At 41.5% G+C, this 21,891-nt stretch overlaps 1 protein-coding gene across 3 annotated transcripts in view; it reads left to right on the plus strand.

Annotated features, from left to right (window-relative positions):
• The window catches only part of PLXNB2 (plexin B2), a 471,827-nt gene that overhangs the window by 340,934 nt on the left and 109,002 nt on the right, over window positions 1–21,891 (plus strand). For all 3 annotated transcript variants that reach the window (XM_019509291.1, XM_019509293.1, XM_019509292.1), the window contains exons 5-11: window positions 3,039–3,221; window positions 4,506–4,628; window positions 10,391–10,491; window positions 12,708–12,834; window positions 16,255–16,405; window positions 19,473–19,587; window positions 21,327–21,429. In XM_019509291.1, coding sequence (XP_019364836.1) covers window positions 3,039–3,221; window positions 4,506–4,628; window positions 10,391–10,491; window positions 12,708–12,834; window positions 16,255–16,405; window positions 19,473–19,587; window positions 21,327–21,429 — 903 coding nt within the window. The remainder of the gene's footprint in view (window positions 1–3,038; window positions 3,222–4,505; window positions 4,629–10,390; window positions 10,492–12,707; window positions 12,835–16,254; window positions 16,406–19,472; window positions 19,588–21,326; window positions 21,430–21,891) is intronic.

Below are 21,891 nucleotides of genomic sequence, written 5' to 3' on the forward strand. Positions count from 1 at the left end.
TGAGAAGGTATGGTTGGCCTTCCTAACTGCCTCCCCACACTGCCGGCCCATGTTCATCTTGGCATCAACGATGACTCCAAGATCCTTTTCTGCCTCTGTGTTGTCTAGGGTGGAGAAGGGAGTTCCCCAGCCTGTAGGTATGGTGTCGGTTGTTCCTCCCCAGGTGCATCATCTTGCACTTGTCGGTGTTGAATCCCATCCTATTCTCATCCGCCCACCCCTGTAACCTGTCTAGGTCTGATTGCAGCCTATTTCTCGCTTCTAGCATGCCCACATCCCCCCACATCTTAGTGTCATCAGTAAATTTGAACAGGGTCCAAGTTTTACCCCCTCGTCCAAGTCACTGATGAAGATGTTGAACAGTGCGGGCCCAAGGACCAAGCCCTGGAGCGCCCCACTGTCCACATCCCTCCAAGTTGAAAATGACCCATCTGCTACCACTCTCTGGCTGCAGCCCTCCAGCCAGTTGGTGACCCATTTGACTGTGTGGGTGTCGACACCACAGTCCCCCAGTTTCTTAATAAGAACAGGGTGAGAGACAGTGTTGAAGGCCTTCTGAAAGTCCAGAAAGACTAGGTCCACTGCTACCCCTGCATCTAAGGATTTGGTGACCTGTCATAGAAGGCCACGAGGTTGTTCTGACAGGACCTGCCTCTAATGAACCCGTGTTGGTTGCCCCTAAGCATAATCTCCCCTGCTGGCCCCTCGTGGACATGTGCCAGAATAATTCTCTCAAAAAGCTTACCCAGGATCAAGGTAAGACTAACTTGCCTATGGTTTCCCGGGTCCTCTTCCTCCCCTTTTTGAAGATAGGAACCACATTGGCCCTCTTCCTGTCCTCTGGCACCACACCAGAGCACCATGAGTGCTCGTAAAGCCATGCCAGGGGTCCCACAATGAGCTCAGCTAATTCCCTCAGCACTCTGGGGTGGAGATTGTCCGGACCAGCTGATTTGAATACATCCAATCCCTCCAGAAGTTCCCTGACTACTTCCTCACTAACCCTTGGCCTAGGTGCGCCTCCCCTGGGGTTTAAGGGGGGCCCAGAGGGGGGTGGCTGTTCTGGCCCCTGCTCAGGAAAATGGAGGCAAAGAAATTGTTAAATATATTAGCTTTGTCATCTGGTGTGACGACCAAATTTCCTTGCAGGGGCCCCACATTACCTGGTACCTTCTTTTTGCCCCCTGTGTATTTAAAAAAGGACTTCTTGTTGTCCTTGATCTGGAAAGCTAGTCCCAGTTCCATCTCTGCCTTGGCCTTCCTGACTGGCCCCCTGCATGCCTGAGCAACCGCAGTATAATCCTCCCTGGTGATGGCCCCTGCCTTCCATTGGGTGTATGCCTCCCTTTTAGCTCTTAACTGAGACAGGATGATGGTCTTCAAAACAATTCAATCACAAGCTGTTGTGTTCAAAATTCTTTTACGCAAGAAGGAAAATTTCCCTCTGGTGTGGAAATGATTGGGTGAATTTGTATCACCTGTTTCACACTGGAAGTCAGGCTGCAGATGATCTCTACAGTACCTAATTATTTTTTAAGGGGCGTTAAAATCTTCGGACTAGGTTTTAAGTGCTCATGAGTTTAATGTTGTTTTCTGGACTTAATTTCCAAGCAGAAGATCTGCATATTTCTTATGCCTATGCCTTGATCATTTGATCTCTGGCCTAATAAATTTCCACTCCTTTTCTTTGGCCTGTCAACACATCTGTTTAAGAGAGCCTTGTTTTAGCCACTTAGAATATTTCCATCCTCCATTTCCTCTTTTTTGTGATTTAGCATGTTGCCTTTGCAGCATTCTGGGAAGCCAAAAAAATCTATTGCTTGCATTGTTCGTCACAAAAAATAAAATACAAATACAGCCCTGCTGTCTGAAGCAGACAGCACAGCACAGAGGTAGAAAGCATGCTGAGATGCTGGGGGACTGTTATTTAACTTGAACCAGGAAGGGGTCTGGGAGAGAAGCGTCATAACTGACTTGGGTCAAACCAGTGCAAGTCATACTACATTCAATCTGATTTATTTTAAACCAGTTACAGCCATTTTGAAACTGGTTTATGTGCACTAAACTTCTGTTCTGTTACAGGTTTAGACCAGTTTCTGATGACCTAATCCGTTTTATGTGTAACTTCTGTCCCTAGCCTGTGTAGTTGAAATGGTCTGTTTCCTATCTAGTTGTAAAAGTGAAAGCTTTTGGATTGATGAATCTGTATAAAGTATATTAAGTTAGCTTGTTTTTATAGTCAAACTAATACGGGGTGGATCCAGGATTTCTGAAAGGGGTGCAGGAGCAGTAATCCACACTACAGGGGTGGTTGCACCCCCTACTCCCTCAGGCCTCCTCCACCTCCATCATTGCGGGCACACTTTAAGTTCCTAAAGCAAATGAAAAATCCCACCCCCCCTTCCTGCTCAGAGGCACACCCTCCCCCCCTCCCAAAACTCTCCTGCCTGCCACTGTTGTTTTCTACATTGCTTGAGGGCGGGGAGGCTCCAGAACCATCTGGGCAGAGTGGGGACTTGGCTCAACTGAGGAGGGGACAGCAGCAGCAATCTGATGGGAGAGTAGTTCCTCCCCACCTTCCTGGTCACAGGGCAGGGAAGGGAGCCCCTGGGCATCCCTGCTGTCACTGTTCACATCCCCAGCTGAGCCTAGCCCCAGCTGTGGTGCTTCTCCACCCCAGGACAATGGGGAAAGGTAGGTAGAGAAGGGCCCAGGAAGGGAGTATGCCTTTGAACAGGAAGGGAAAGGGAGGCAGGATTTGTCTGAGCTTATAAAATATTTGTCCTTTTTTAAGAAATACAAACAAGAGTTTTCTCATCCTGGTCATTCTAGAAGTATTTTAATTATCAAGCCATTTTTCTAATTGTTCATACTATCCTTAGGAATCTAACCAAATTTCTTTTTCTTGGCCTTACAAATAAGATGCAGGAATAGCCACAATTCCCAGCTGGTGAATTGTATCAGCATTCTAGCGTTGCATTGGGCCAATGCGTAGGAAGTTATCTTCTATAAATTTTTAATGTCATTATTTGTATTAGGGTACAAGCAAGAGTTTCCCTTGTGGTTCTGAACACTTGCCCTACCTCTTGGGAAGCAAAAATGGTGTTGAAGCTCGACCTGTGTTCCGGAAGGAGGGGATGAATCTAACAGCAGTTACTGTGAGCGTGGAAAATGAACATACTGTGGCATTTCTAGGAACTTCAGATGGCAGAATACTTAAGGTAATGGTTCTCACCTTTAAAATGTTGCAAGTTGTAGTAATAATGTTCTGTATGTTCTAAAAATAAACTCCTAAAAGCAAGGCTCTGAGCAAAGAATCTTTGTACCTGCAATTGCTATCTTCAAAAAGGAGTAGCATAGGCCTTTTCTGGTTTACTTCAGCTTCTCCAATATGCTCCTTGACTTTGCATTCCCAAATGATGCTTTGCACAGATGTATCTAACTATAAAAAGCTCCGCACTAACAATTGCCAGTGACAACTATTTGGCATCAGAAAGGTCATATGCAAATAGCAAATTAATTCAACCTACCAAAAAAAACCCAATACAGAACAGCCCGTTTACCTCAGGAAGATGCATTTGCCTTTACCATAATACTTAGCGTTTTCCAGCATGACCAGGTTTTGGATATTTTGGGTTGACTTAATTCAAAAAGCCTGAGCCAGGGCAAAAAATAATGTGCCTGCTTTGTTTTTAATTATGTTTCATCTGATCATAGCAGAGTGCTTTAGTGATATCTCGATGCAAGGCATGTAACTGTAAGAACAATCCCAGGTATTAAAACTGTAGGTCTCTAATATAGTGCTCCTGTAAGAGGTCTGGCCTAGTGGCTGAAAATCTGAAAGACTATATTAAAGGCATGGATGTATCACTTTGATATGTACAGATATTTTCTCTCCCAGGGGAAACTCTCTTGGGAATGATTTTAACCCTGCTTGTTCCTAGGTTATTTTTCTCCTAGAGCAGCCATTTTTACAAGCCTGAGTATCAATACACTTGTGGCTTCTCCTGAAAGTGCAGCAACTCCCCCAAAAGAAACTGAATGTCTGTAGGAGGCCCTTGTAATTCGTGACCAAGGGCTCTTTGGCTGAAGCATTTGTTCATGCTTTTAAGATTATGGTAGCAAGTCACATTTGGAAGCCCTATTTTGCTTGAATAATTGCAATTTATCTCATGTAGCTTGGCATTTGGACCAGATTCCTTGGGTTGCTATGAAAGAGTGTGCAGGGTTGAGGTTTGAAGTTTATGAAGTAATTCTATGAAGTTTACTAGTGTGAATGAAACACTGGAAAAAAAAAATCCATTAAAATATGAGATACTGAGAACAGGGAGAGGTTTCCTTCCATGCTTCATATGCTGTATCTACTGCTTTGTAAATAGATTCCTTCAAACTGAAATGTTTTCCCTGATAGGAATTTGAGAGACTCTAGTCAATAAAGAATTTTCATTCAAGATAAATCAAAATAGTAAAACAGCAGCATTAACCACCTGGATTTCATTAATTAGGTGTTCCTGTCATCATCTGCAAATGAGTACATCTCTGTTTCCATTGAAATAAACAAACCTATAAAGAAGGACCTTGTCCTTGATGCTAACCAGGAAAATCTGTATGTGATGACCACGGACAAGGTATGGTAGTTGTGTTCTGTGAAAATGTCAGTTAAATGTTTATAGATGCAACTTGATCTTAGGTGTTTATAATTCACAAAGCATATAGGCCTTCATATTTGTTCTTATTTTTGCTACTTCCACATTTGCAGTCAAAGAGAACACAAAATTGCAAACAGATGCAAAATATTTCTTAAAGTGGAAAGCAGAGAAGACTCCTCTCTAGTTTGCATTCACAACAGCAGTGTAGACTGAGCTGAGGACATGGGAGACTAAAATCCCAAGCACAGTCTCCTGGTTTTGGCGTCTCCTGTAATTTCATGGCAAGTCCCAAGAATTTTGATGATATTTGGTGATATTTTTTTCCCTCAAATTCTTAGTTGGAACCAAGGTATCACGATAATTTTGAATTTCAATTTGGAAGTAGTTTCTATGCTAACTAGAAACTAACTAGTTTCCAGTACTAATGAAGAGCTTGAAAACAGTAACACACTCATACCCTCCAAGTTCAGAAACTGAGACAAATAACTCAAGAATTATTACTTTTTTAAAAATATCTCAATTCTGTGGGGGAGGGGACAAAGTTGATGATTTTATTCAGGTGATGTTAGCAATGCTGTGTTCGGGAGTTGTCACAGACCATCTGAAATGAGGTCATACTAAAGGAGCTGCATCTCCCATAGAAGGAGCAGTGAGTCTCCAAGAGACTGCCCTGTCATGTTTGGCAAGGCAACATGGAACTTCATAAAGAAAAGTGAAGGACCAACAAGTGGTAGGGAGAGAAGGCAATGCCTTCACAAGTTCAGGCTGCTTCCCCTACTTATCTTGGATCTCTGAAGCAGGCAGCAAAAACAGCATGCGTGATTCATATGTTCCTTCAGACAAACAGGGAAGCAACATTTGCACATCAATCATACTGAGGCTGCTTCCAGACCTTACTTCTGTAAAATTGTAGAATTTATCCTGAGACAGATTCCTTTAATGTCTGGCATGTTACCATTTGTCATGGGATACTAGCATATCTAAAAGAACTGCTGGAAGAGTGGGAGGTACAGAATGTTCCAAGGTAAAGGTGATGGGATGAGGAAAGGGGCTCTGCCATCAGGACCCTGAATGTGTTGCAGGGGTGCATGAAAAGAGTCGAATGTTTTGGGGAAGTAACATAAGGAATTAGGGGATTAGAAATTGCTCCCTTCCCAGTACAGGACCTCTGTGAACTTGGGATCCTGAGAGTGTTGTTGGGAATGTTATACTCCAGGCAGGGACTTTAAAATGAAAGGTAATGGAAGAAAATAAGCCACCTCAATAAAAGATAAATTATTAAGCTGTGTGGAGGAAAAATCATTCATTTTAAGGAGGCTTTAAAATTTCCCAATGGTACAATTCCAGTTTTGAATAAAAACCAAAAGTGTTAAAATTTCCCATGAAAGGGGAAATAACCTAGCCCTTGGGGGTGCTCTGCTCTAGGGCTGTGCGAAATGGCTATGTTTCATTTTGGTTTTGGATTCAGCCGTTTTGGAGGACAGTGATTCATTTCAGTGTTTCAGATCACTATTCCGTTTTGATTCATCCGAATCTGTTTCAGAGTTTTGAAGCTGTTTCGCCACTGATTCAGACGTTTGCATCAGCTGAGGAAAGGCAGGCACAGCCAAGCGGCTGCAGATTCTCCTGTGGCTTCTCTGACTCTGCCTGGAGCTCCATGGATGGGAGGAGCCCTGGGAGAAGCCCCCATGGCTGCCCTGCCTGGCCTTATCCCCAGGCTCCCAGCACTTAAATGAAAAAAAAAATAGCCCTGCACTCAACAGCTGTAGCAGCAGTGATCAGGGCCTCTGAGGGCTCGTGGCAGAGCTTCCCTGCACAACACAGGACAGTGGGGGGCAGCAGGGATTGCCCCCCTGCCTCACACCTGCGCAGCAGCTGGCTATGGTGTGGGCAGCTACCCATGGTATGGCTCGGCAGGGTGCTGCATGCTTCAGGAGGAGGCGCCCCAGGGCAGCCATGGGGGCTTCTCTCATGGCTCCTCCCACCCAGGGAAAGACAGGCACAGCTGGAGGAGCCATGGAAGAAGCCCCCATGGCTGCTCTACCTGGGCTCATCCATCTCCCGGCCCTAGCCTCCTGGCCCTTTAAAAAAAAAAAAAAAAAAAGGCCTGCACTTATTGGCTGTAACACCAGCAACCAGGACCTCTGGGAGGCTTGTGGCAGAGTCCCCCCTGCGTGGGGGGCAGCAGGGATTGTCCCCCCACTTGGCACCTGTGTGGCAGCTGTCGTATTGCGCAGGTGCAGCATGGCTCAACAGGGTGCTGAGTGCTGTCTGGGAGCTGGGGCAGCTCCACCTGTCAGCCAGAGCCCAGCACCACTCAGCCCCAGTGGCCCTAGCTCCCAGACAACATGCGGCGCCCTGCTGAACCACACTGCACCCGCACCATGGGGAAGCTGCTGCGTGGGTGCCAGGTGATCCCTGCTGCACCCCATTGCCCCATGGCTGGGCTCTGCCATGAGCCCTCAGAAGCCCTTATCGCCACTGCTACAGCTATTGAGTATGGGGCTTATGTTCCCCAAAGTACCGGGAGGCCTGGGCCGGGCTAGACATCCATGGGGGCTTGTCCCACAGCTCCTTCAGCTGTGCCTGCCTCTGCCTCAGTGGGGGGAGCCACAGGGAAAGCCCCCGTGGCTGCCCTGCCTGGCCTCAGCCTCCCGGCACTTTAAAAGGAGGGCTGTGCCAGACTCCTCCCAGGGGACATGGGCCCCCAGTCTGCATGCGGGATGACAGCAGGCTGCCATCCTTCCCCCAAAGTACTGGGATTGGAAGGGACCTCAGGGACAGATCACAGACACTGGCCAGCTAAAGATGTTATTATCAGGGCAGTCCTCTTCTCCCCACCCCCACCCCACCCCTTTTCAGATGGTTTCATTTTGTTTCATTTTGGAGATGTTTTGGACCCTTCCATTTCAGCTCCCAAAATTTCTCACAGCCCCACTCTGTTCCATGGAGGCCCTGGCATGAAACTGGCAATTTTTTTATTTTTGAAAAAAACTTTCCTAGTAAGAAGGATTCTGTCAGAACCTCACCCACTTCTGATAGAAATCAAAAGACAAAAGTAAAAAAAAAAGAAAAGAAAAGAAAAAAAAACTAACAAAGAAAAATTTGGCAGAGACTGCAGTTTTTGAATGACATGCAGCTTGGCTTTCTCATTTTTTTTTTTTTTTGTTAACTCTTCGCTTTTACCTGGGGTGCTTTCTAAATGCTTCAGGCAAAGGTAATACAGCTATTAAACACAACAGTTTAGCCTACTTTTAGACTAAATAGTAAGCAACTCTAGATCCTTCTGGATCATGGTGTATGCATAAGAGGTCACCCAGACCTACAACATGTATGCCTAGGCAGGAATATAGAGGAGTGGAAGTTGCCAGACTTTCCATCCCCGCATCCCCACTTTAGACCATTGAGACAGAATCCAAAGGCCAGACTGAGTCCAGATGTTTGGCGACATATATGCACATCCAAGAATCGAACTCAGTCATCTGCCTGATTGTATAGTTTAAGACTAAAAGTCCTAGTAGCAAAATAAATGTTATAAATGAAGGTAGAAGGATAAATATATTTGTTCTTCATTTCTTAGCATAAGGTAGTGTTATGCAAACAGATATTGGAAAATCAGAATCCAACCCAGTGTGGCAAACTTTAGGTCCACTTGTAAGGTAAACAAGCTAAGGATCCCTGACATCAGGTGTTATCCTGACTGGTAGATGCAGCATCCCCTGTCTTTTAGAATGAAGTGCTGGGTCTTATACAGTCACCACAGACAGGACATTGTGACAGAGTGAAGGCAGTTGTGCTCGGTACTGTTGTGAGGGGAAATAACTTGACCCATCTATTTAAACAAAAAAAAAATGAAATGAAGTAAAGATGAGAGGGAAGCAAACAGAGGTTACCGACACGGGGAGAAACAGTCTCCTGCTTTCTTAATTCACTTTCTCCTCCCCCTCTGTTCAGCTTCCTCTGTTGTGTAAATAAGCAGCAGGTGGTTTGGAGCCAAATGCTTTTTAAAGTCAGCCTGTTCCCACCCTATGCTCTGAGCTCATGCAGAGATTAGGAAAAACTCCTTGCATTTTCACTAGGGAGTTGGAGGAGACTTCACCACCCCTGCCCAACCTATTTTGGTTTGCTACAAGTATGCAGAAATGGTAGGGCCGCAAATTCCTTATGATAGCTACCATATTGGGAATAAAACAGCAGCCTGTGGCAGTTGCTTACCATTATTCTTGTCTTGTTTGCTTTTCAACTTTGGCGATCTCTTTGATTAAGGATGTCAGTTAGAAAATCTCTGAAATGAGCAGGTTTGCATTTTAAAGCTGAATCACACATGCTAAACCGAACAGCTATTTTTAATCTGTTCCGTTTACATAAAACTTGTAGAGACAGCATCTCCAGGGCTTGTTCTTGCATGCTGGGGTTATAAAATAAATACTTTTTCATGAGGGAGGCATCCCTTTCAATGTTAAATTACTCATCAGTATAGTACCAGTTAGTAAGAGAGTGTTCCTGGAACTTGACTCCATTCAGGTGTAGAAAATGTAAATGGTAAAGAAAGTGGAGAAAATATTTCATCTTAATAAATGCAAGAGGTTTATCAAATGCTTAATTTTTAACTGACCTTAGTATTGGTCTTTTCCTGCTAAATAAGGCCAGAATTTGGGGGTTTCAGAGCAAAAATTTTTCTGTCATTTGCTTTAACAACTTTTTTAAGTCAAATTCTTTTGAGTTATGCGTTGCCAAAGCTTTTATATTCCTCAGAAATAAGTGCAATTGTCAGCAGTGCCAGAAAAAGGAATGTCCCAATTCTTTTTTCAAGAATATTTGTGCAATTTCAGCAACACAATTATAAAAGGGGGCTCTGTATCATAGAGCACTTGTTACATAACAAAGAAAAACAAGATTGTTTGTTCCTATCACGGCAGGAAATGAAAAGCAGAGGCTGTGTGTTTGTTGGGGTATGGGTAGTGGGGATGCTATTTTCTCGTCTGCTGTTTGCTGTCACAGTTTCTTCCATTTTCCTACATAAATCTATTGTATGGTGCCAAGGGATATGAATAGAAAAATATAATACCCATGAGCATTCTAGAACTTGCATGCTTTTAAAACATGCTGAAATGCTGCCAGCTAAGAGAGCCATCTCTGGATACGTTTCCAAGCATCATATCATGGCATCAACTGTAATGGAAGGGTATTCTAGTTATCAAGAGAGCGCTGGCAGTGCCTGTCAACTAGTCCAGAGTTAGACATGCGGAAGCATCTATCTTACAATAGCTATTCTTTGAAGTAGAAAAGCTTTTTATGTCATTTCTAAAGTTTCTGCTCTGAGCAGATGTTGTAATGTAGATTTTTAGAAGTAACCTGTAGGAACTGAAAAAAGGGCCAAGGATTTTGGGGCAGCCCCTGCATATGCTTACTGCCCAAAATACTGTATTTTTCTAGACAGAAAATTGAATAAAACTTGAAATGCAAGAGTGGAAAATTGGTGTGAATATGAACTCCATACAAATCAAGAGAAGTGAGAGATCATTTTTTATATTACTGCAGTGAAATAAAATTGCTGCAGGAATGAAGGACATAGAATTGGAAGGATCGTCTATGTCTTTCCAATTCCCAGAGTGGGGCAGTTCATGTGTTTTCATGTGCCAGCATGTCTTGTGATGTCACTAGTCAACTTTTCTAGCTCCTTACTTCCTCTTCATTTACATTTAGCTGTTTTGCTTTGTTTTTTCTCCTTTGTTCTCTAGGTATGCCGGATCCCTGTGCAAGATTGTGCTAGGCACTCAACTTGTACTCAGTGCATTGATGCACAGGATCCTTACTGTGGCTGGTGTGTAATCAAAGGGAAGTAAGTATTGCTGATATTTTGTTGATGGTAGAAGCGCATTATGTAATGCGACTTTGAAGTCAGTGTTGTGATGTACAATTCTGATTGATATCGGTGCTTGGTTTGTTTTCCAAATTAATATTCTGTGCACACAAATAAGTACCTATTGACTTCTATAGATTACTCTGAGAGAGAAATTTCTTTACATCTGTTGACAATGAGCATACATCCTAGAACTACACATTTTAACAGTTGTTGAACTAGATATTCAACATTTTCCTAGAAATCAAGAGCTAGCTTTTTAAAATTCTGTTAATACAGTATGTGTGTATATATGTGTGTGTGTGTGTGTGTGTGTATGTATGTATGTATGTATATGTGTGTATATATATGTATCTACCATGTAAGATTGCAATAGAGAGAGAAAAATATAACTTAATCAAGTACTATTGTATTATAAATTAGACTCCTATGCACAATAGCTTCACTGAGTTCTGTTTATCACAGAAGTCTAGAAACTAGCATATGAATTATATCCAAAAATAAATTAATATTTAGGAAAATGTAACTTTGGAATGTGCTAAACAATATTGGAATATCTCCTGATTTTACTGTCTACACAGATAGGGGTAGTGATAGAAGACCTCAGACCTCAGAGATCTGCTTTTGGCTATTAAATTAATTAACCCCTTGGCATGACCAGTTGGGATTTCATGATGCTAAATACTTGCTGTTGGAACAAGGGGGCCATTTAATTATAGTATGCAGATGAATTTCAGACCTGTAGTTTCCTGTCAGACATTTTGAACCATCACGTTAAGCTGCCTAACTGGCTGATATGAAGTAGATCATGGAGTACTCCAGAGAGGAAGGTATGCATTACACACAGGTTTACATAGTGCATTACAGCTTTAGAAGTCTGCATTTCAATTAGAAAAAAAAATATATATATATATAAAATGTATGTGTGTGTATGTGTATACACACACATATATATAATAAAATAAAAAATCTGACGTTTTGCAATATGACTTGAACTCCTTCTAAGCTACTGGGAGTTGAAGGCTGTGTCATATATCATACAAAAGGCAATTTTCCCTAGATTTCCCTTCAGGTTTCTGATGTAACCCCCTGACATCAATATCTCAAGGATTAATGGTCTCTGAGACACAGGGAAGCATAGTTTTTGTTAGTATTTTATTTGCAAGGAAAAATATAGGACTTAAGTATTTCTAAAGTTTTAATGAATTATGCCAAATTATAGCCTGTCCTAAGCACTTCACCAATAGCGTGTACATATATATATATACACACAGGTGCTCAGACTCTGTGAACTTATATTCTGAAGGCAGTGGTAGCTTTTAGAACTTGATAGAGGTTTTATTATTTTAAAGTTCACATTTTAAAACACGTTGCAGTAACATCCAGTGGTACCAGTCAAAATTGGGACCCATTGTCCTGGACACTGCACTATAAGTTGATTAATTACACACAGATGACCCAAAGACGGCCCATTCAGCTGCTTCACCATCTATTACTGAGTCTGCCACCCTGTGGACTTGTGATCCCTCCTTTATCTGACTCCTCTCTTCCAGCTGAGATAATGGCTAAGGAAGCCTGAATGTGGACCTAATGTGAAACCTGTCAAACAGTGGCCATAATTAATGAATCCATTTGCTGGTGTAGTTAAGAACACTCTAACAGTGGAACCAGACAGACCCTCCGTCTGCTACTGCTCTGTTGCTCTGACCCTAATTGGCTAGCTGTGTGCGTCTGCTTCAGTACATACACTGAGATTTTCCACTTGAGCCTCAGAAACAGAAGAGTGGCCATACGTTAAGGAATTTTGCAGTGTTTTAAGGCACGGACAGAGCAGTTCACATTCAGATCACTCTGCTAGAGAGTCAGTTTTTTAAGCTAGTTGAGTGTTGAACATGTTTGTCTGCCTTTTAAATTGGAATGTCTTTTTCTGCATTGCACAATGAATCATAGGTAAATGTGTACACATTTAGCTTTGGCATTTAGAAGTTGTGTTATCAGTTGCTGTGTTATAATTAAAAGCTCTCAATGGTCGTATAAATGAAAACATTAAAATAAATCCCTTGTTATTTTGTCCTGTGATTTCAGAAACATGTTTATCATACTCCTGCTTTATGAAGTTGTCATTTAAATCAATGAACACTGATTCTAATCAAGTTTGCATTAGATAACTGTGATGTTGCCTCGTCTTTTATCAGGTGCACTAGAAAGATAGATTGTGAAAGGGCTAATATGAAAAACCATTGGCTCTGGAGTCCAGATGGCATATGCTTGAAGATTGCCAGTGCCCACCCTAAAAATATGAGCCGGAAAGCTCCTGATAGGGTATGAAAACATTCTTTGTCTGTATATACTTAAAACACATACAGGATTTCTATGAGTAGCGCATCTGGAAAAGGTGTATCTGTATTTGTATAAATTGGTAATTTGAAATAGTATTTGAAGAAAACAAATTCTTGTCTTTGTCCCTTCTGATGTCTAATGTTTCCAACCTGCTGTTTTTACTGGCTTCATTTTATTCCTCTCTCCAAAGTAAATATTTTTTAACCTTTCCTATAAATAAAAATGGCACGTGCTAGTTTAGCTGCTAAAATGATAATGTTTGAGCCTAGTATAGCTCTGTCTCTTATTGTGTGATTTTAATTGAAGATCATTGTTTACATTTGAAAAGCTTTTGTTAATTTACAGTAAGTGCTGTTTGAGTTTTTTAGTTCATAAAATGCATTCGTCCAAGGTGCCTCGTAAGCATATATGAAAGTGCAGTTATGTTGGACTCATTTTTTTTTAACTGAAAGGACAGTTCCTAGGAAGGTTCCACTCCCTTCCTATACCTGGATTCGGCACATTTAAGGCCTTAAGCTGCATCTTAAAAGTCAACAAATGGCTTGCCTGTATAGGAAAATTTATGTGGAATACCTACTATCTACTTCCACACTTAATCTTTTGTGTGGATATTCTTCATTTTCACCAAGAGAACTTTTATGTGGTTTAGCATACTCTACTTTCAAACCCAAATCAGATAGTACAGAGTGAGGATTTATCTATACGGGGATACCTAAGGAACAAACTAAATTAATTTGAAAATGACAAACTGACTTAGGTGAACTGTATTGAATTCTTGTATGGATGCTCTTATTCAGGCTTCTCTTATTCAGAATCAAAGTGGCCTTACTTTAGTTCCACTTTGTCACGTTGAAAATTAAATAAATATACAAATTCAGTTATATCCATTTTACTTCTGAATAGGAGATTCTACACGGCAGTTCAATTCAGTTTAACTAGTCACTTTAAATTCACAGCCATAATTAATTCAGATTAACTTTCATGAGTGTTCCTATGTAGGCAAGTGGAATTAGTTTTGAGTAATTAGTTTCTTATACGTTTACCCACTCTCTTACCCCACATTGATTTACCTTTGTAAATATGTCAAAAGTAATAGGAACACAAGAATTGCCATATTAGATTAGGACAGTGGTCAGTGTAATTCAGTGTCCCTCCTTTGATACTGGAAGTTACTAGATGCCTCTGAAGAATGTAGGAAAAACTGCAATAAGCAGTTGTGAGATAAGGTACCCCCCTTTATTTAGGGGCTGACTACCACTGGATACACGGGGAGTCGTAACCATTCCAAAATGCTGATCGGTTTAATATTTATAAATCTAATAGGTCCTCCTTTGACTAGGGGGTTGGACTAGATGACCTTCTGAGGTCCCTTCCAAGCCTAATTTTCTAGGATTCTATGATTTACTACTATGTTATTCTCAGATTTCATAGATTTCATAGACATTTGGGCTGGAAGGGACCCCAGAGGATCATCGAGTCCAGCCCCCTGCCCAAGGGCAGGAAGTCAGCAGGGATCATAGGATCCCAGCAAGATAAACATGTAAATGTTTAATTTCTTTTTTAATCCTGGTAAGATCTGGAAAAATGGGCTCTGATTGAACCAGTGACAGCAAATTGCTGAGCTACAGATATCCTGCCCGTTACGTTGATCATGGCACAAAAAACTAAGATGGTGAGAGCTCAAACTGTAGTAGTCTGTGTTGTATAAATAACGTATAAAAATCCAGATCTTCTAGTTCCACTTTTCAATTAATCTATTCTGGGATGTGCTATTGTACCCCAGTCTTTAGTTAACCAAGGCCCTGATGGCAGGGAGCTGCCATTATAAATAATACATCCAGTGTTGTGAAAGAATAATTTAAAATAAATTTCTCCCTTTACAAAATGTTAAAATTAGAATTTTGTAAAAAGAGCACAGAAGTTGCTATTTCAATTTAACTTTCTCTCTCCTGTAGTACAGCAAACCTCTCTTAATAGCTGCTTATTTACTTAATGTACAAAGGTTATAATCCCTAATAAAACCCGTCTCTGTGTGGGGGAGAAGGTGCTCTAACTAATGTATTTTATACCAATGATTATAGGGAAAAAGGGTTCAGTGAAAACTAAAAAACTTTAACAATAAAAAAACAGCACCTAACACACTAGTAACCTGGATCATCAACACGCACAGATCTCCTCCTGACGTTTTCTTCTCTTCCTTTGCTCAGTTGCTGCTTTATCTCTTTAATTTGGACAGGGGCTCTTAAAACTGTCAAAGCATTGAAATTGCTCTCTCAAGAATCTCTTTCTAAACTGTTTTATTAGCTATATGATAGCTCATTTTTCCCCTTGTGAATGGAGCCTTAACAAAGTTTTTTTGCGGGGGGGTTGGGTTCCTATTTGGCTGTTTCAAAGACCAGTTTCTTGATCCCTCCCAGCCTTTGTTGTTCTCGATCTGGGCCCTAACATTATTGCTTTTCAATTAAAATCATAAACATTTCAATCACGTCTGTATTTACTGTTGCTGACCCTGCTGCTGAGAAGCACAGAAAGGAGAGATGTGGGGTGAGAAGAGGGGATGGGACAGCCTATTTTATACAACTTTTTATACAGGTTTAATATGCTCTATATCAAAATGTATCCAATGCATCTATTTTGATACAGAGCTTATTAAACCTGTACAAAAAGTAGGGTTGATTTTTGTTTCTACCCATATTTATTCACATAGTACACACACCATTTCCTAAAACATAGATATCAGAATTGGGTTACATATCTTAAGAAAACCAATATCCAAGCAGTGTGGTTAAATGTATGTTTCAGTTTATCAGTAGGTGATTTGAGATTATAGCTTCATGTAGGCCTATTTTAATTTCCAGTTGCATACCCACAATATATCCCCATGCTTGCTGAGTCAGTCTTGTCATAGATGTAAACATATAAGATCCTAAGTGGAACAAAGTAGCTTTATGTATAAGCTGTTTTATTAAATTAGTTATTTTCAAGGACAATTTTTTTCCTTCATTCTGCCTTCTACAAGGTGCATGTAATATGCAAATAAATGCAGTATTTAATTCTCTGTGCACCAGCCTAAGAAAAGGTAAGAGGTCAAAAGAGAAGAGAAGAGGAGGTATGAAAAGGAGATTTGGAAGTTGAGATAAAGAGGAACCAAACCCCAGAATCTTTGAATAACGCTTGCTGGCTTTTTTGCCACTACAAAAATCTCACCCTAGAGCTGTCTATGACCAGAACAAAGAAAAAAAGGAAACTGAAAACATTCTGAGCAGAAGACTTGTTGGGTTTGTTTGCTTGGTTGTATGGGGGTCAGTCGGGGGTTGCTTGAGGGTTTGGAGTGTTGTTTCTCTATGTTTGTTTCAAAATAACTGCCTTTTTTGCAGATTACTGGTGTGTCTTTGTTTCTAGGTAGAACTGATTGTTAGTCCATTACCAGCTTTAACTGAGGGTGACCAGCTGTGGTGTAAATTTGGTGACACAGAGCTCCCTGCAGAGTTGAGAGAAGGGACAATTATTTGTAATCCTCCTGAAACAATTCCTCATGCATCCAGAGGTCAAGGTAAGGAATTTTGTTCTGCTTTTCATTTCTGATGAGCAAAATTATTCTTGTCTGATATTTCCATTATAATGCTCTGTTATCTATCAATGGCTTCCAAGTTTTGGTTGGTTTGTTTGTTTGTTTTATATTTCAGCCCTTCAAACTAAATATTTCTATTCTTACTGTTTTTCTCCAGTTAAATATCTTTAAAGTTGCAGTCAAAATGGTGCAGGCACATTTGTTAATGAGATTACTTGAAAAATAAGTAGACTAGTGTAAATTAATCTTTTTTATTTGTTTTTTGAAAAGCATAGTATTTCTAGTGTTTACAGAAAGAATTTGGCAGTGGGACAGTACATGAGTCGGAGAAGTGCTGTTTTCTGTTCCCACAGGGGAAAAAATATCAAAATTTGACTGAGCTGATATTTACACAAGCCCCAAAGAGCTTGTTGAGCATGTGATCCTTAATTTTCTGAACTTTTAGGTTCTCAAGCTTTAACTGCTTAATTGATGAGTCATGAGGCTGCTCTTGTTTTCCTTTCAGGCTGAGTACTAGTCCCCCTCCTTCCCCTCCTCCTCGTCCTCCTCACTCCTGCCTGCCATGTTACCCTCTGATTCCTGCTGGGGCACCCCGTGGCTTTCCTTCCCCCACTTCCCTGCCTGACTGGGCTCACCCAAAGCTAAAGTTGGTTACTAACCAGCTGTCACTGCACTTCCCATTTAAAGGATTAATCATTAACCTTTCACATTCCTGCACCATAACTTCTGAATTTAGCAATACCCCAGCACTTCAAAAATTGAAGTGTCAGATGGCTGACATGTGGTAAGGTATTAGATTATATCAAGTTCAAAAGAACATCACAGTCCTTTATCTACTGGACGCTTCACTTCCGATTAAATATTTGAAAGCAGCAGAATGTGAAGAAACTAGGGGTGTGCGAAGGGGGCTGTATTTGATTCGGATTCAGCCCAATTCACGGAACAGTGATTCGATTCTTTGATTTGGATCACTGTCCCAATTTGATTTGGCCGAATCTATATCTGAAGATTTGATTCTGATTCATAGTATCAGTGATTCAGCCATAGACACAGCTTTATATGTTTTCTTTCTACATACCTTGAGGTACCAGGCACGGCTTATGAACGCTGCAATGGTGGGGCAGGGCAGATGGAGCATCCCACAGGAACGCGGGGGGTTCCCGCATGGTCAGCAATGGATTCCTCCCCGCAGACTTCCCCAGCTCGATGATTAGCTGCAGGGGGACCCCAGGTGCCCCCCCAGACCAAGGGGGTACCAGTTGCCAAGCCAGGGGGGAAGGGGATCCCCTGCACGCTCCACAGAGTACCCGGAAGTGGACTGGAAGTGCTTCTGGTCCACTTCCAGGTCCGCTGTCAAGTGCACTGCGGCCCCCCCGTGCTCCCATGGGACACACCATCCACCCCACCGTCTCAGCTTTCACAAGCCATCTGGTACCTTGAAGTATGTAGAAAAAACATATAAATCCATGCCTATGTCCAAATTATCAAATATCTCCTAATCAAATTGGACGCTTCCGATTTGATTCAGTGAAATTAATGGGTCTCCTGATTCTATTCAGATTTGGAGATTTGGCTGCTGAATTGGGCCAAGTCTCTGCCAGATCGAATCAGTGACCAAAGCTTCACACAGCCCTAGAAGAAATGTTTCAATTCATATTGATAAAGTGGCCACAGTTTGACTCTCTATTCTTCATATGAATTGAGATTGGAAGCCTGATAGGAACAGCATCAACGTACCCAAGGCAGCTAAAAGTTAGATCCCTGAATTTGCCATAAGCAATTCCCAGTAAAAGAACTTTCAGAAAAATTAAAATGCTCAAAAGCCTCACATATGCCACAACAGAGGGCAAAGCAGTACCAATGAAAATGATTCCTACTGGCAGGTGACAGAAAGCCAAACACAACCATTTAGTATTGAGAAGCATCGTTCTGAAATAATGCATGATGTTTTAGCTCTCATAAGTTCCAAGTAGAAAAGGACGTACAAAAAACTAGAACTCTTGGTTCCAAAATAATACCTTTTATTAGACCAACTGGAAAATGGCAAGAAAATTGTCCTTTTCTGCAAGCTTTTGAGATCAAAGTCCCTTTGTCAGGCTCTGGGAAAAGTGTAGATGGTACAAGATGGTATAAAGTCCCCATAGGTAGGAAATAAACTTCATTTTTGCACAGAGGGAGCTGAAGATGGAAGGCTGCCACAAGTAGAAAAGGATGCATTCTAAATCAAAGGACATCTTTTTGTAAGTTGTATGTTATCCTAGTAATACACCATTATTAGCTGGATAGAACCAACCTGAAGTTTTCAACAGGACCCAGAAGCTGGCAAAGCTGGAGGACAGTCAAGCTGCTGGTACTTTTTCCAGAGACTATCTGAGCAAAGCAGGGTTTGAGAAAATTATTTCTACAAGAGAAACTTAGGAAAACCCTAGCTTCTAAAGATAAGTTCTCTAATGACTTGGGTTAGAAATAGATTCTGAAGGTCCAGAGCATTAGATATAACCACAAAGAGTGTAACCACAAAGAAATCTTGTTCTAATTAAGATGTAGGCACAGACTTTCATATCCCAGTGGAACAAGCAGTTTTACATACAGAAATAGCCATGCTCAAAGAAAATATTTTTAAAATACCTCATCCTTCTATCAGTTTTCTTCTGTATTCACTTATCTCATTTTCCTTATTACTTCAGGCTGTTTACAATCTTGGACTGATGGAGATACTGTTAAAAGGCATTTTTCTATTTGCAGAATATATTGTAATATTGCACAATTACCTTTTCATTTTATTCAGCCTCTCCTGTATCTTTTATTCAGCCTATTCTATACCATCAGTTGCTGAAATCTAGTGAAAGATTTCTAGTGAATCTAGTGAAAAGAACAGAGAAAATGAATCGTAATTCACCAATCTAATAATTTGGATCTCAGGATCAATCAGATATTGCAGTTCTTTCTTTCTTTTTTGCCTTGAACAAATAATAAAACCTTATTGTTGCACCATTCTTCACAAAAGCTACAGCAACTCACTTTCTTTTTTTGTTTTTTTTTTTGGTAGATCATGTATTGGTTCCTTTAAACTTAACTTTTGGAGAACATGGGATATTTTTTGCATCATCTTACTATCCTTTTTATGACTGTGAAAAAGCAGTTAATCTTTCTGAAAACCTGCCGTAAGTATTTTGGTTTAACTTCAGTAGTTTCTTCATATTATGTGTGTTCATTGGCTAATGGTTGGTTTAGTTAATGGAAATGAATTATTTTACAAAAACCTGTATTGTGTCCAGCATTCCCAGTATTCATATTTAACTTTTGCATTTCAGTGGAGCCTAAAACTGTTAAACTACACAGATCGTCTTAATTAAAGAAGAGGCACAATAGGGAATGATTTAGGAGATGCATAAGCCTTCATGAGCAACAGCTCACTTCATCAGGTGCTATAAAAGAGCATGCACAGAGCAGACTATCAAATAGAAAGTGATTTGTGTTCAAATAGTATGTTTTGGATTTATGTTCAAATTACTTTCTCAGTTTGATAGGGATTCTGTGCATGTTATTTCATAGCATCTGATGAAATTAGCTCTGACTCATGAAAGCTTATGCGTCTCTGATTCATTTAATTGGAGTCAGAGTTCCTTTTTAGACTCAAGGCTAAAAAAGGACACAGTGGCTGGGGCTGTGGGCCTGAGCCGAGCTGGCCTGCATGTGCTGCTGAGGGTGGATGCAGAGGCCATGGGGGCCAGGTCCTTCCCAGCAACTCGGGCTAGGGCCATGGGGGCTGCGCAGCCAGATTTACTCCCGGCTCCCCATGCCCAGGCTGGGTGGGGCTGTCATCGCAGTGGCTGGAGCTCTGTGACAGCCCTGCCTGGCAGCACGGGCAGAGGGCTGCCTGGGTGGGCTCGGAGGTGCCAGAGGGCTCTGAGCCTATCAGCCACCACCACACCCCCTGCCTGTGCAGCACCTGGTGGCTGCAGCCGCATCACAAGTTGCAGGCTGGCCAGGTTTGCTATTCTGCGCCCCTCATCTCAAGCTGCCACAGCTGCTGCTGCTGATTCCCCTGCTGCACTGCACCATGCTCCTCTGCTCATCACGCTGGGCGGGTAGAGCAGGTAGAAGGCAGCCAGAGCTGGAGACAGAGCTCCATGCACTGGGCTGAAGCTGAGGGACTGAAGCTTTGCCTGCAAATTAATAGTCATGCCACAAAAAGGTCCAACCACCTATAAAGTTATTGCTTGAAAATGTGTAATAACTTTATAGCTGGTTGCTATCCAGCTTTAATTTTCATGTGTAGCAGGGTTGTCCCTGCAGCTGGGAGCCCTGTCATCTGACCAGGCTGACAGCCACAGGGATGCACCATGTGTAACTGGGGCTAGGAGTCCGAGAGCTGAAATGGTGGTCAGCTGTGGACTTTGGATCCCAGCAGCTACAGGATGCAGCTGTGATCTCCCAGCCCCAGGAGTGTATAGAGTAGCTGTGGGGGTGCACAGTGCACCCCTGAGGGCTGCAATTTCCTAGCCCTAGAGGTGTTTAGGGCACCCCTATGGCTGGGAGCCACCTTCTTGCCAGTGCGGGGCAAGCACAATCCTAGACTTCCCTTGCACTAGCAATAAGGTGCAGCAGGATCTAATGCATGATCCCACAATCATGCCTCCTGGCTTGCATGTGGCATGGCAAGAGGCACAGTTGTGTAGATCACATATTAGATCCCATCATGCTTTTACCTGCACATGTAGAGGGACCTTTAATCTCATGTGGACACCGTAAAATTAATGTGGTAAAGACTTTGTAGGAAATCAGTCCACTCTCTGTGACTACTGTTGGACTTTGTCAATTGTTTTGCTAATGAAAACTGAGTCAGTAGGGACAAAAAAAAAATACAGTTTTGTCAGGATTGATCATACTATACTTGCAGATGCTATTCCTGTGCAAGCAATAGATGGAATTGCCAGTGGGATTGGAAGAAACATGTCTGTGAAGAGTCATCTTCAGAACTAGAAGTGATCAAACAAAATATGGTGAGTTTAAAATAAACAGACTTTATTTCAACACTTCCATATTTTCTCTGATTTTGCTACAAGATGAGTTGGTTTAATTTGCATTTTAAAATCTAAAAAAAATCTAAAGTTAACTTCAGAAATTATTTCTTTTAGTGACTCGGTAGGGGTGGAATGTAGAGGTGCGATAGGGAGGGGAAGCGCGATCGAATAATTTCTGAAAAGATATTTTCGTTCATTTTCCTGTTTTGCTTCAATGGAAGAAACAAGATTTGAAGGCTGGGAAGATAATCATCCACTGCTTTGACATACTTTAGTCATTTTTAGTGTGTCTAATTTGAAAGGGTGTAATCAAATCTGTCACTGTATTTTAAGCATCAGGTTCTTCAGAATAAGAACTCCATTGTCCAAAGGCTGTTGAGGTCTGTTGTGATAAAAAAAAAATATATATATATATATATATATATATATATATATATATAT

The sequence above is a fragment of the Gavialis gangeticus genome, unplaced genomic scaffold, assembly GCF_001723915.1.
Source record: "Gavialis gangeticus isolate Ggan-Ray unplaced genomic scaffold, GavGan_comp1, whole genome shotgun sequence".
Lineage (NCBI taxonomy): Eukaryota > Metazoa > Chordata > Crocodylia > Gavialidae > Gavialis > Gavialis gangeticus.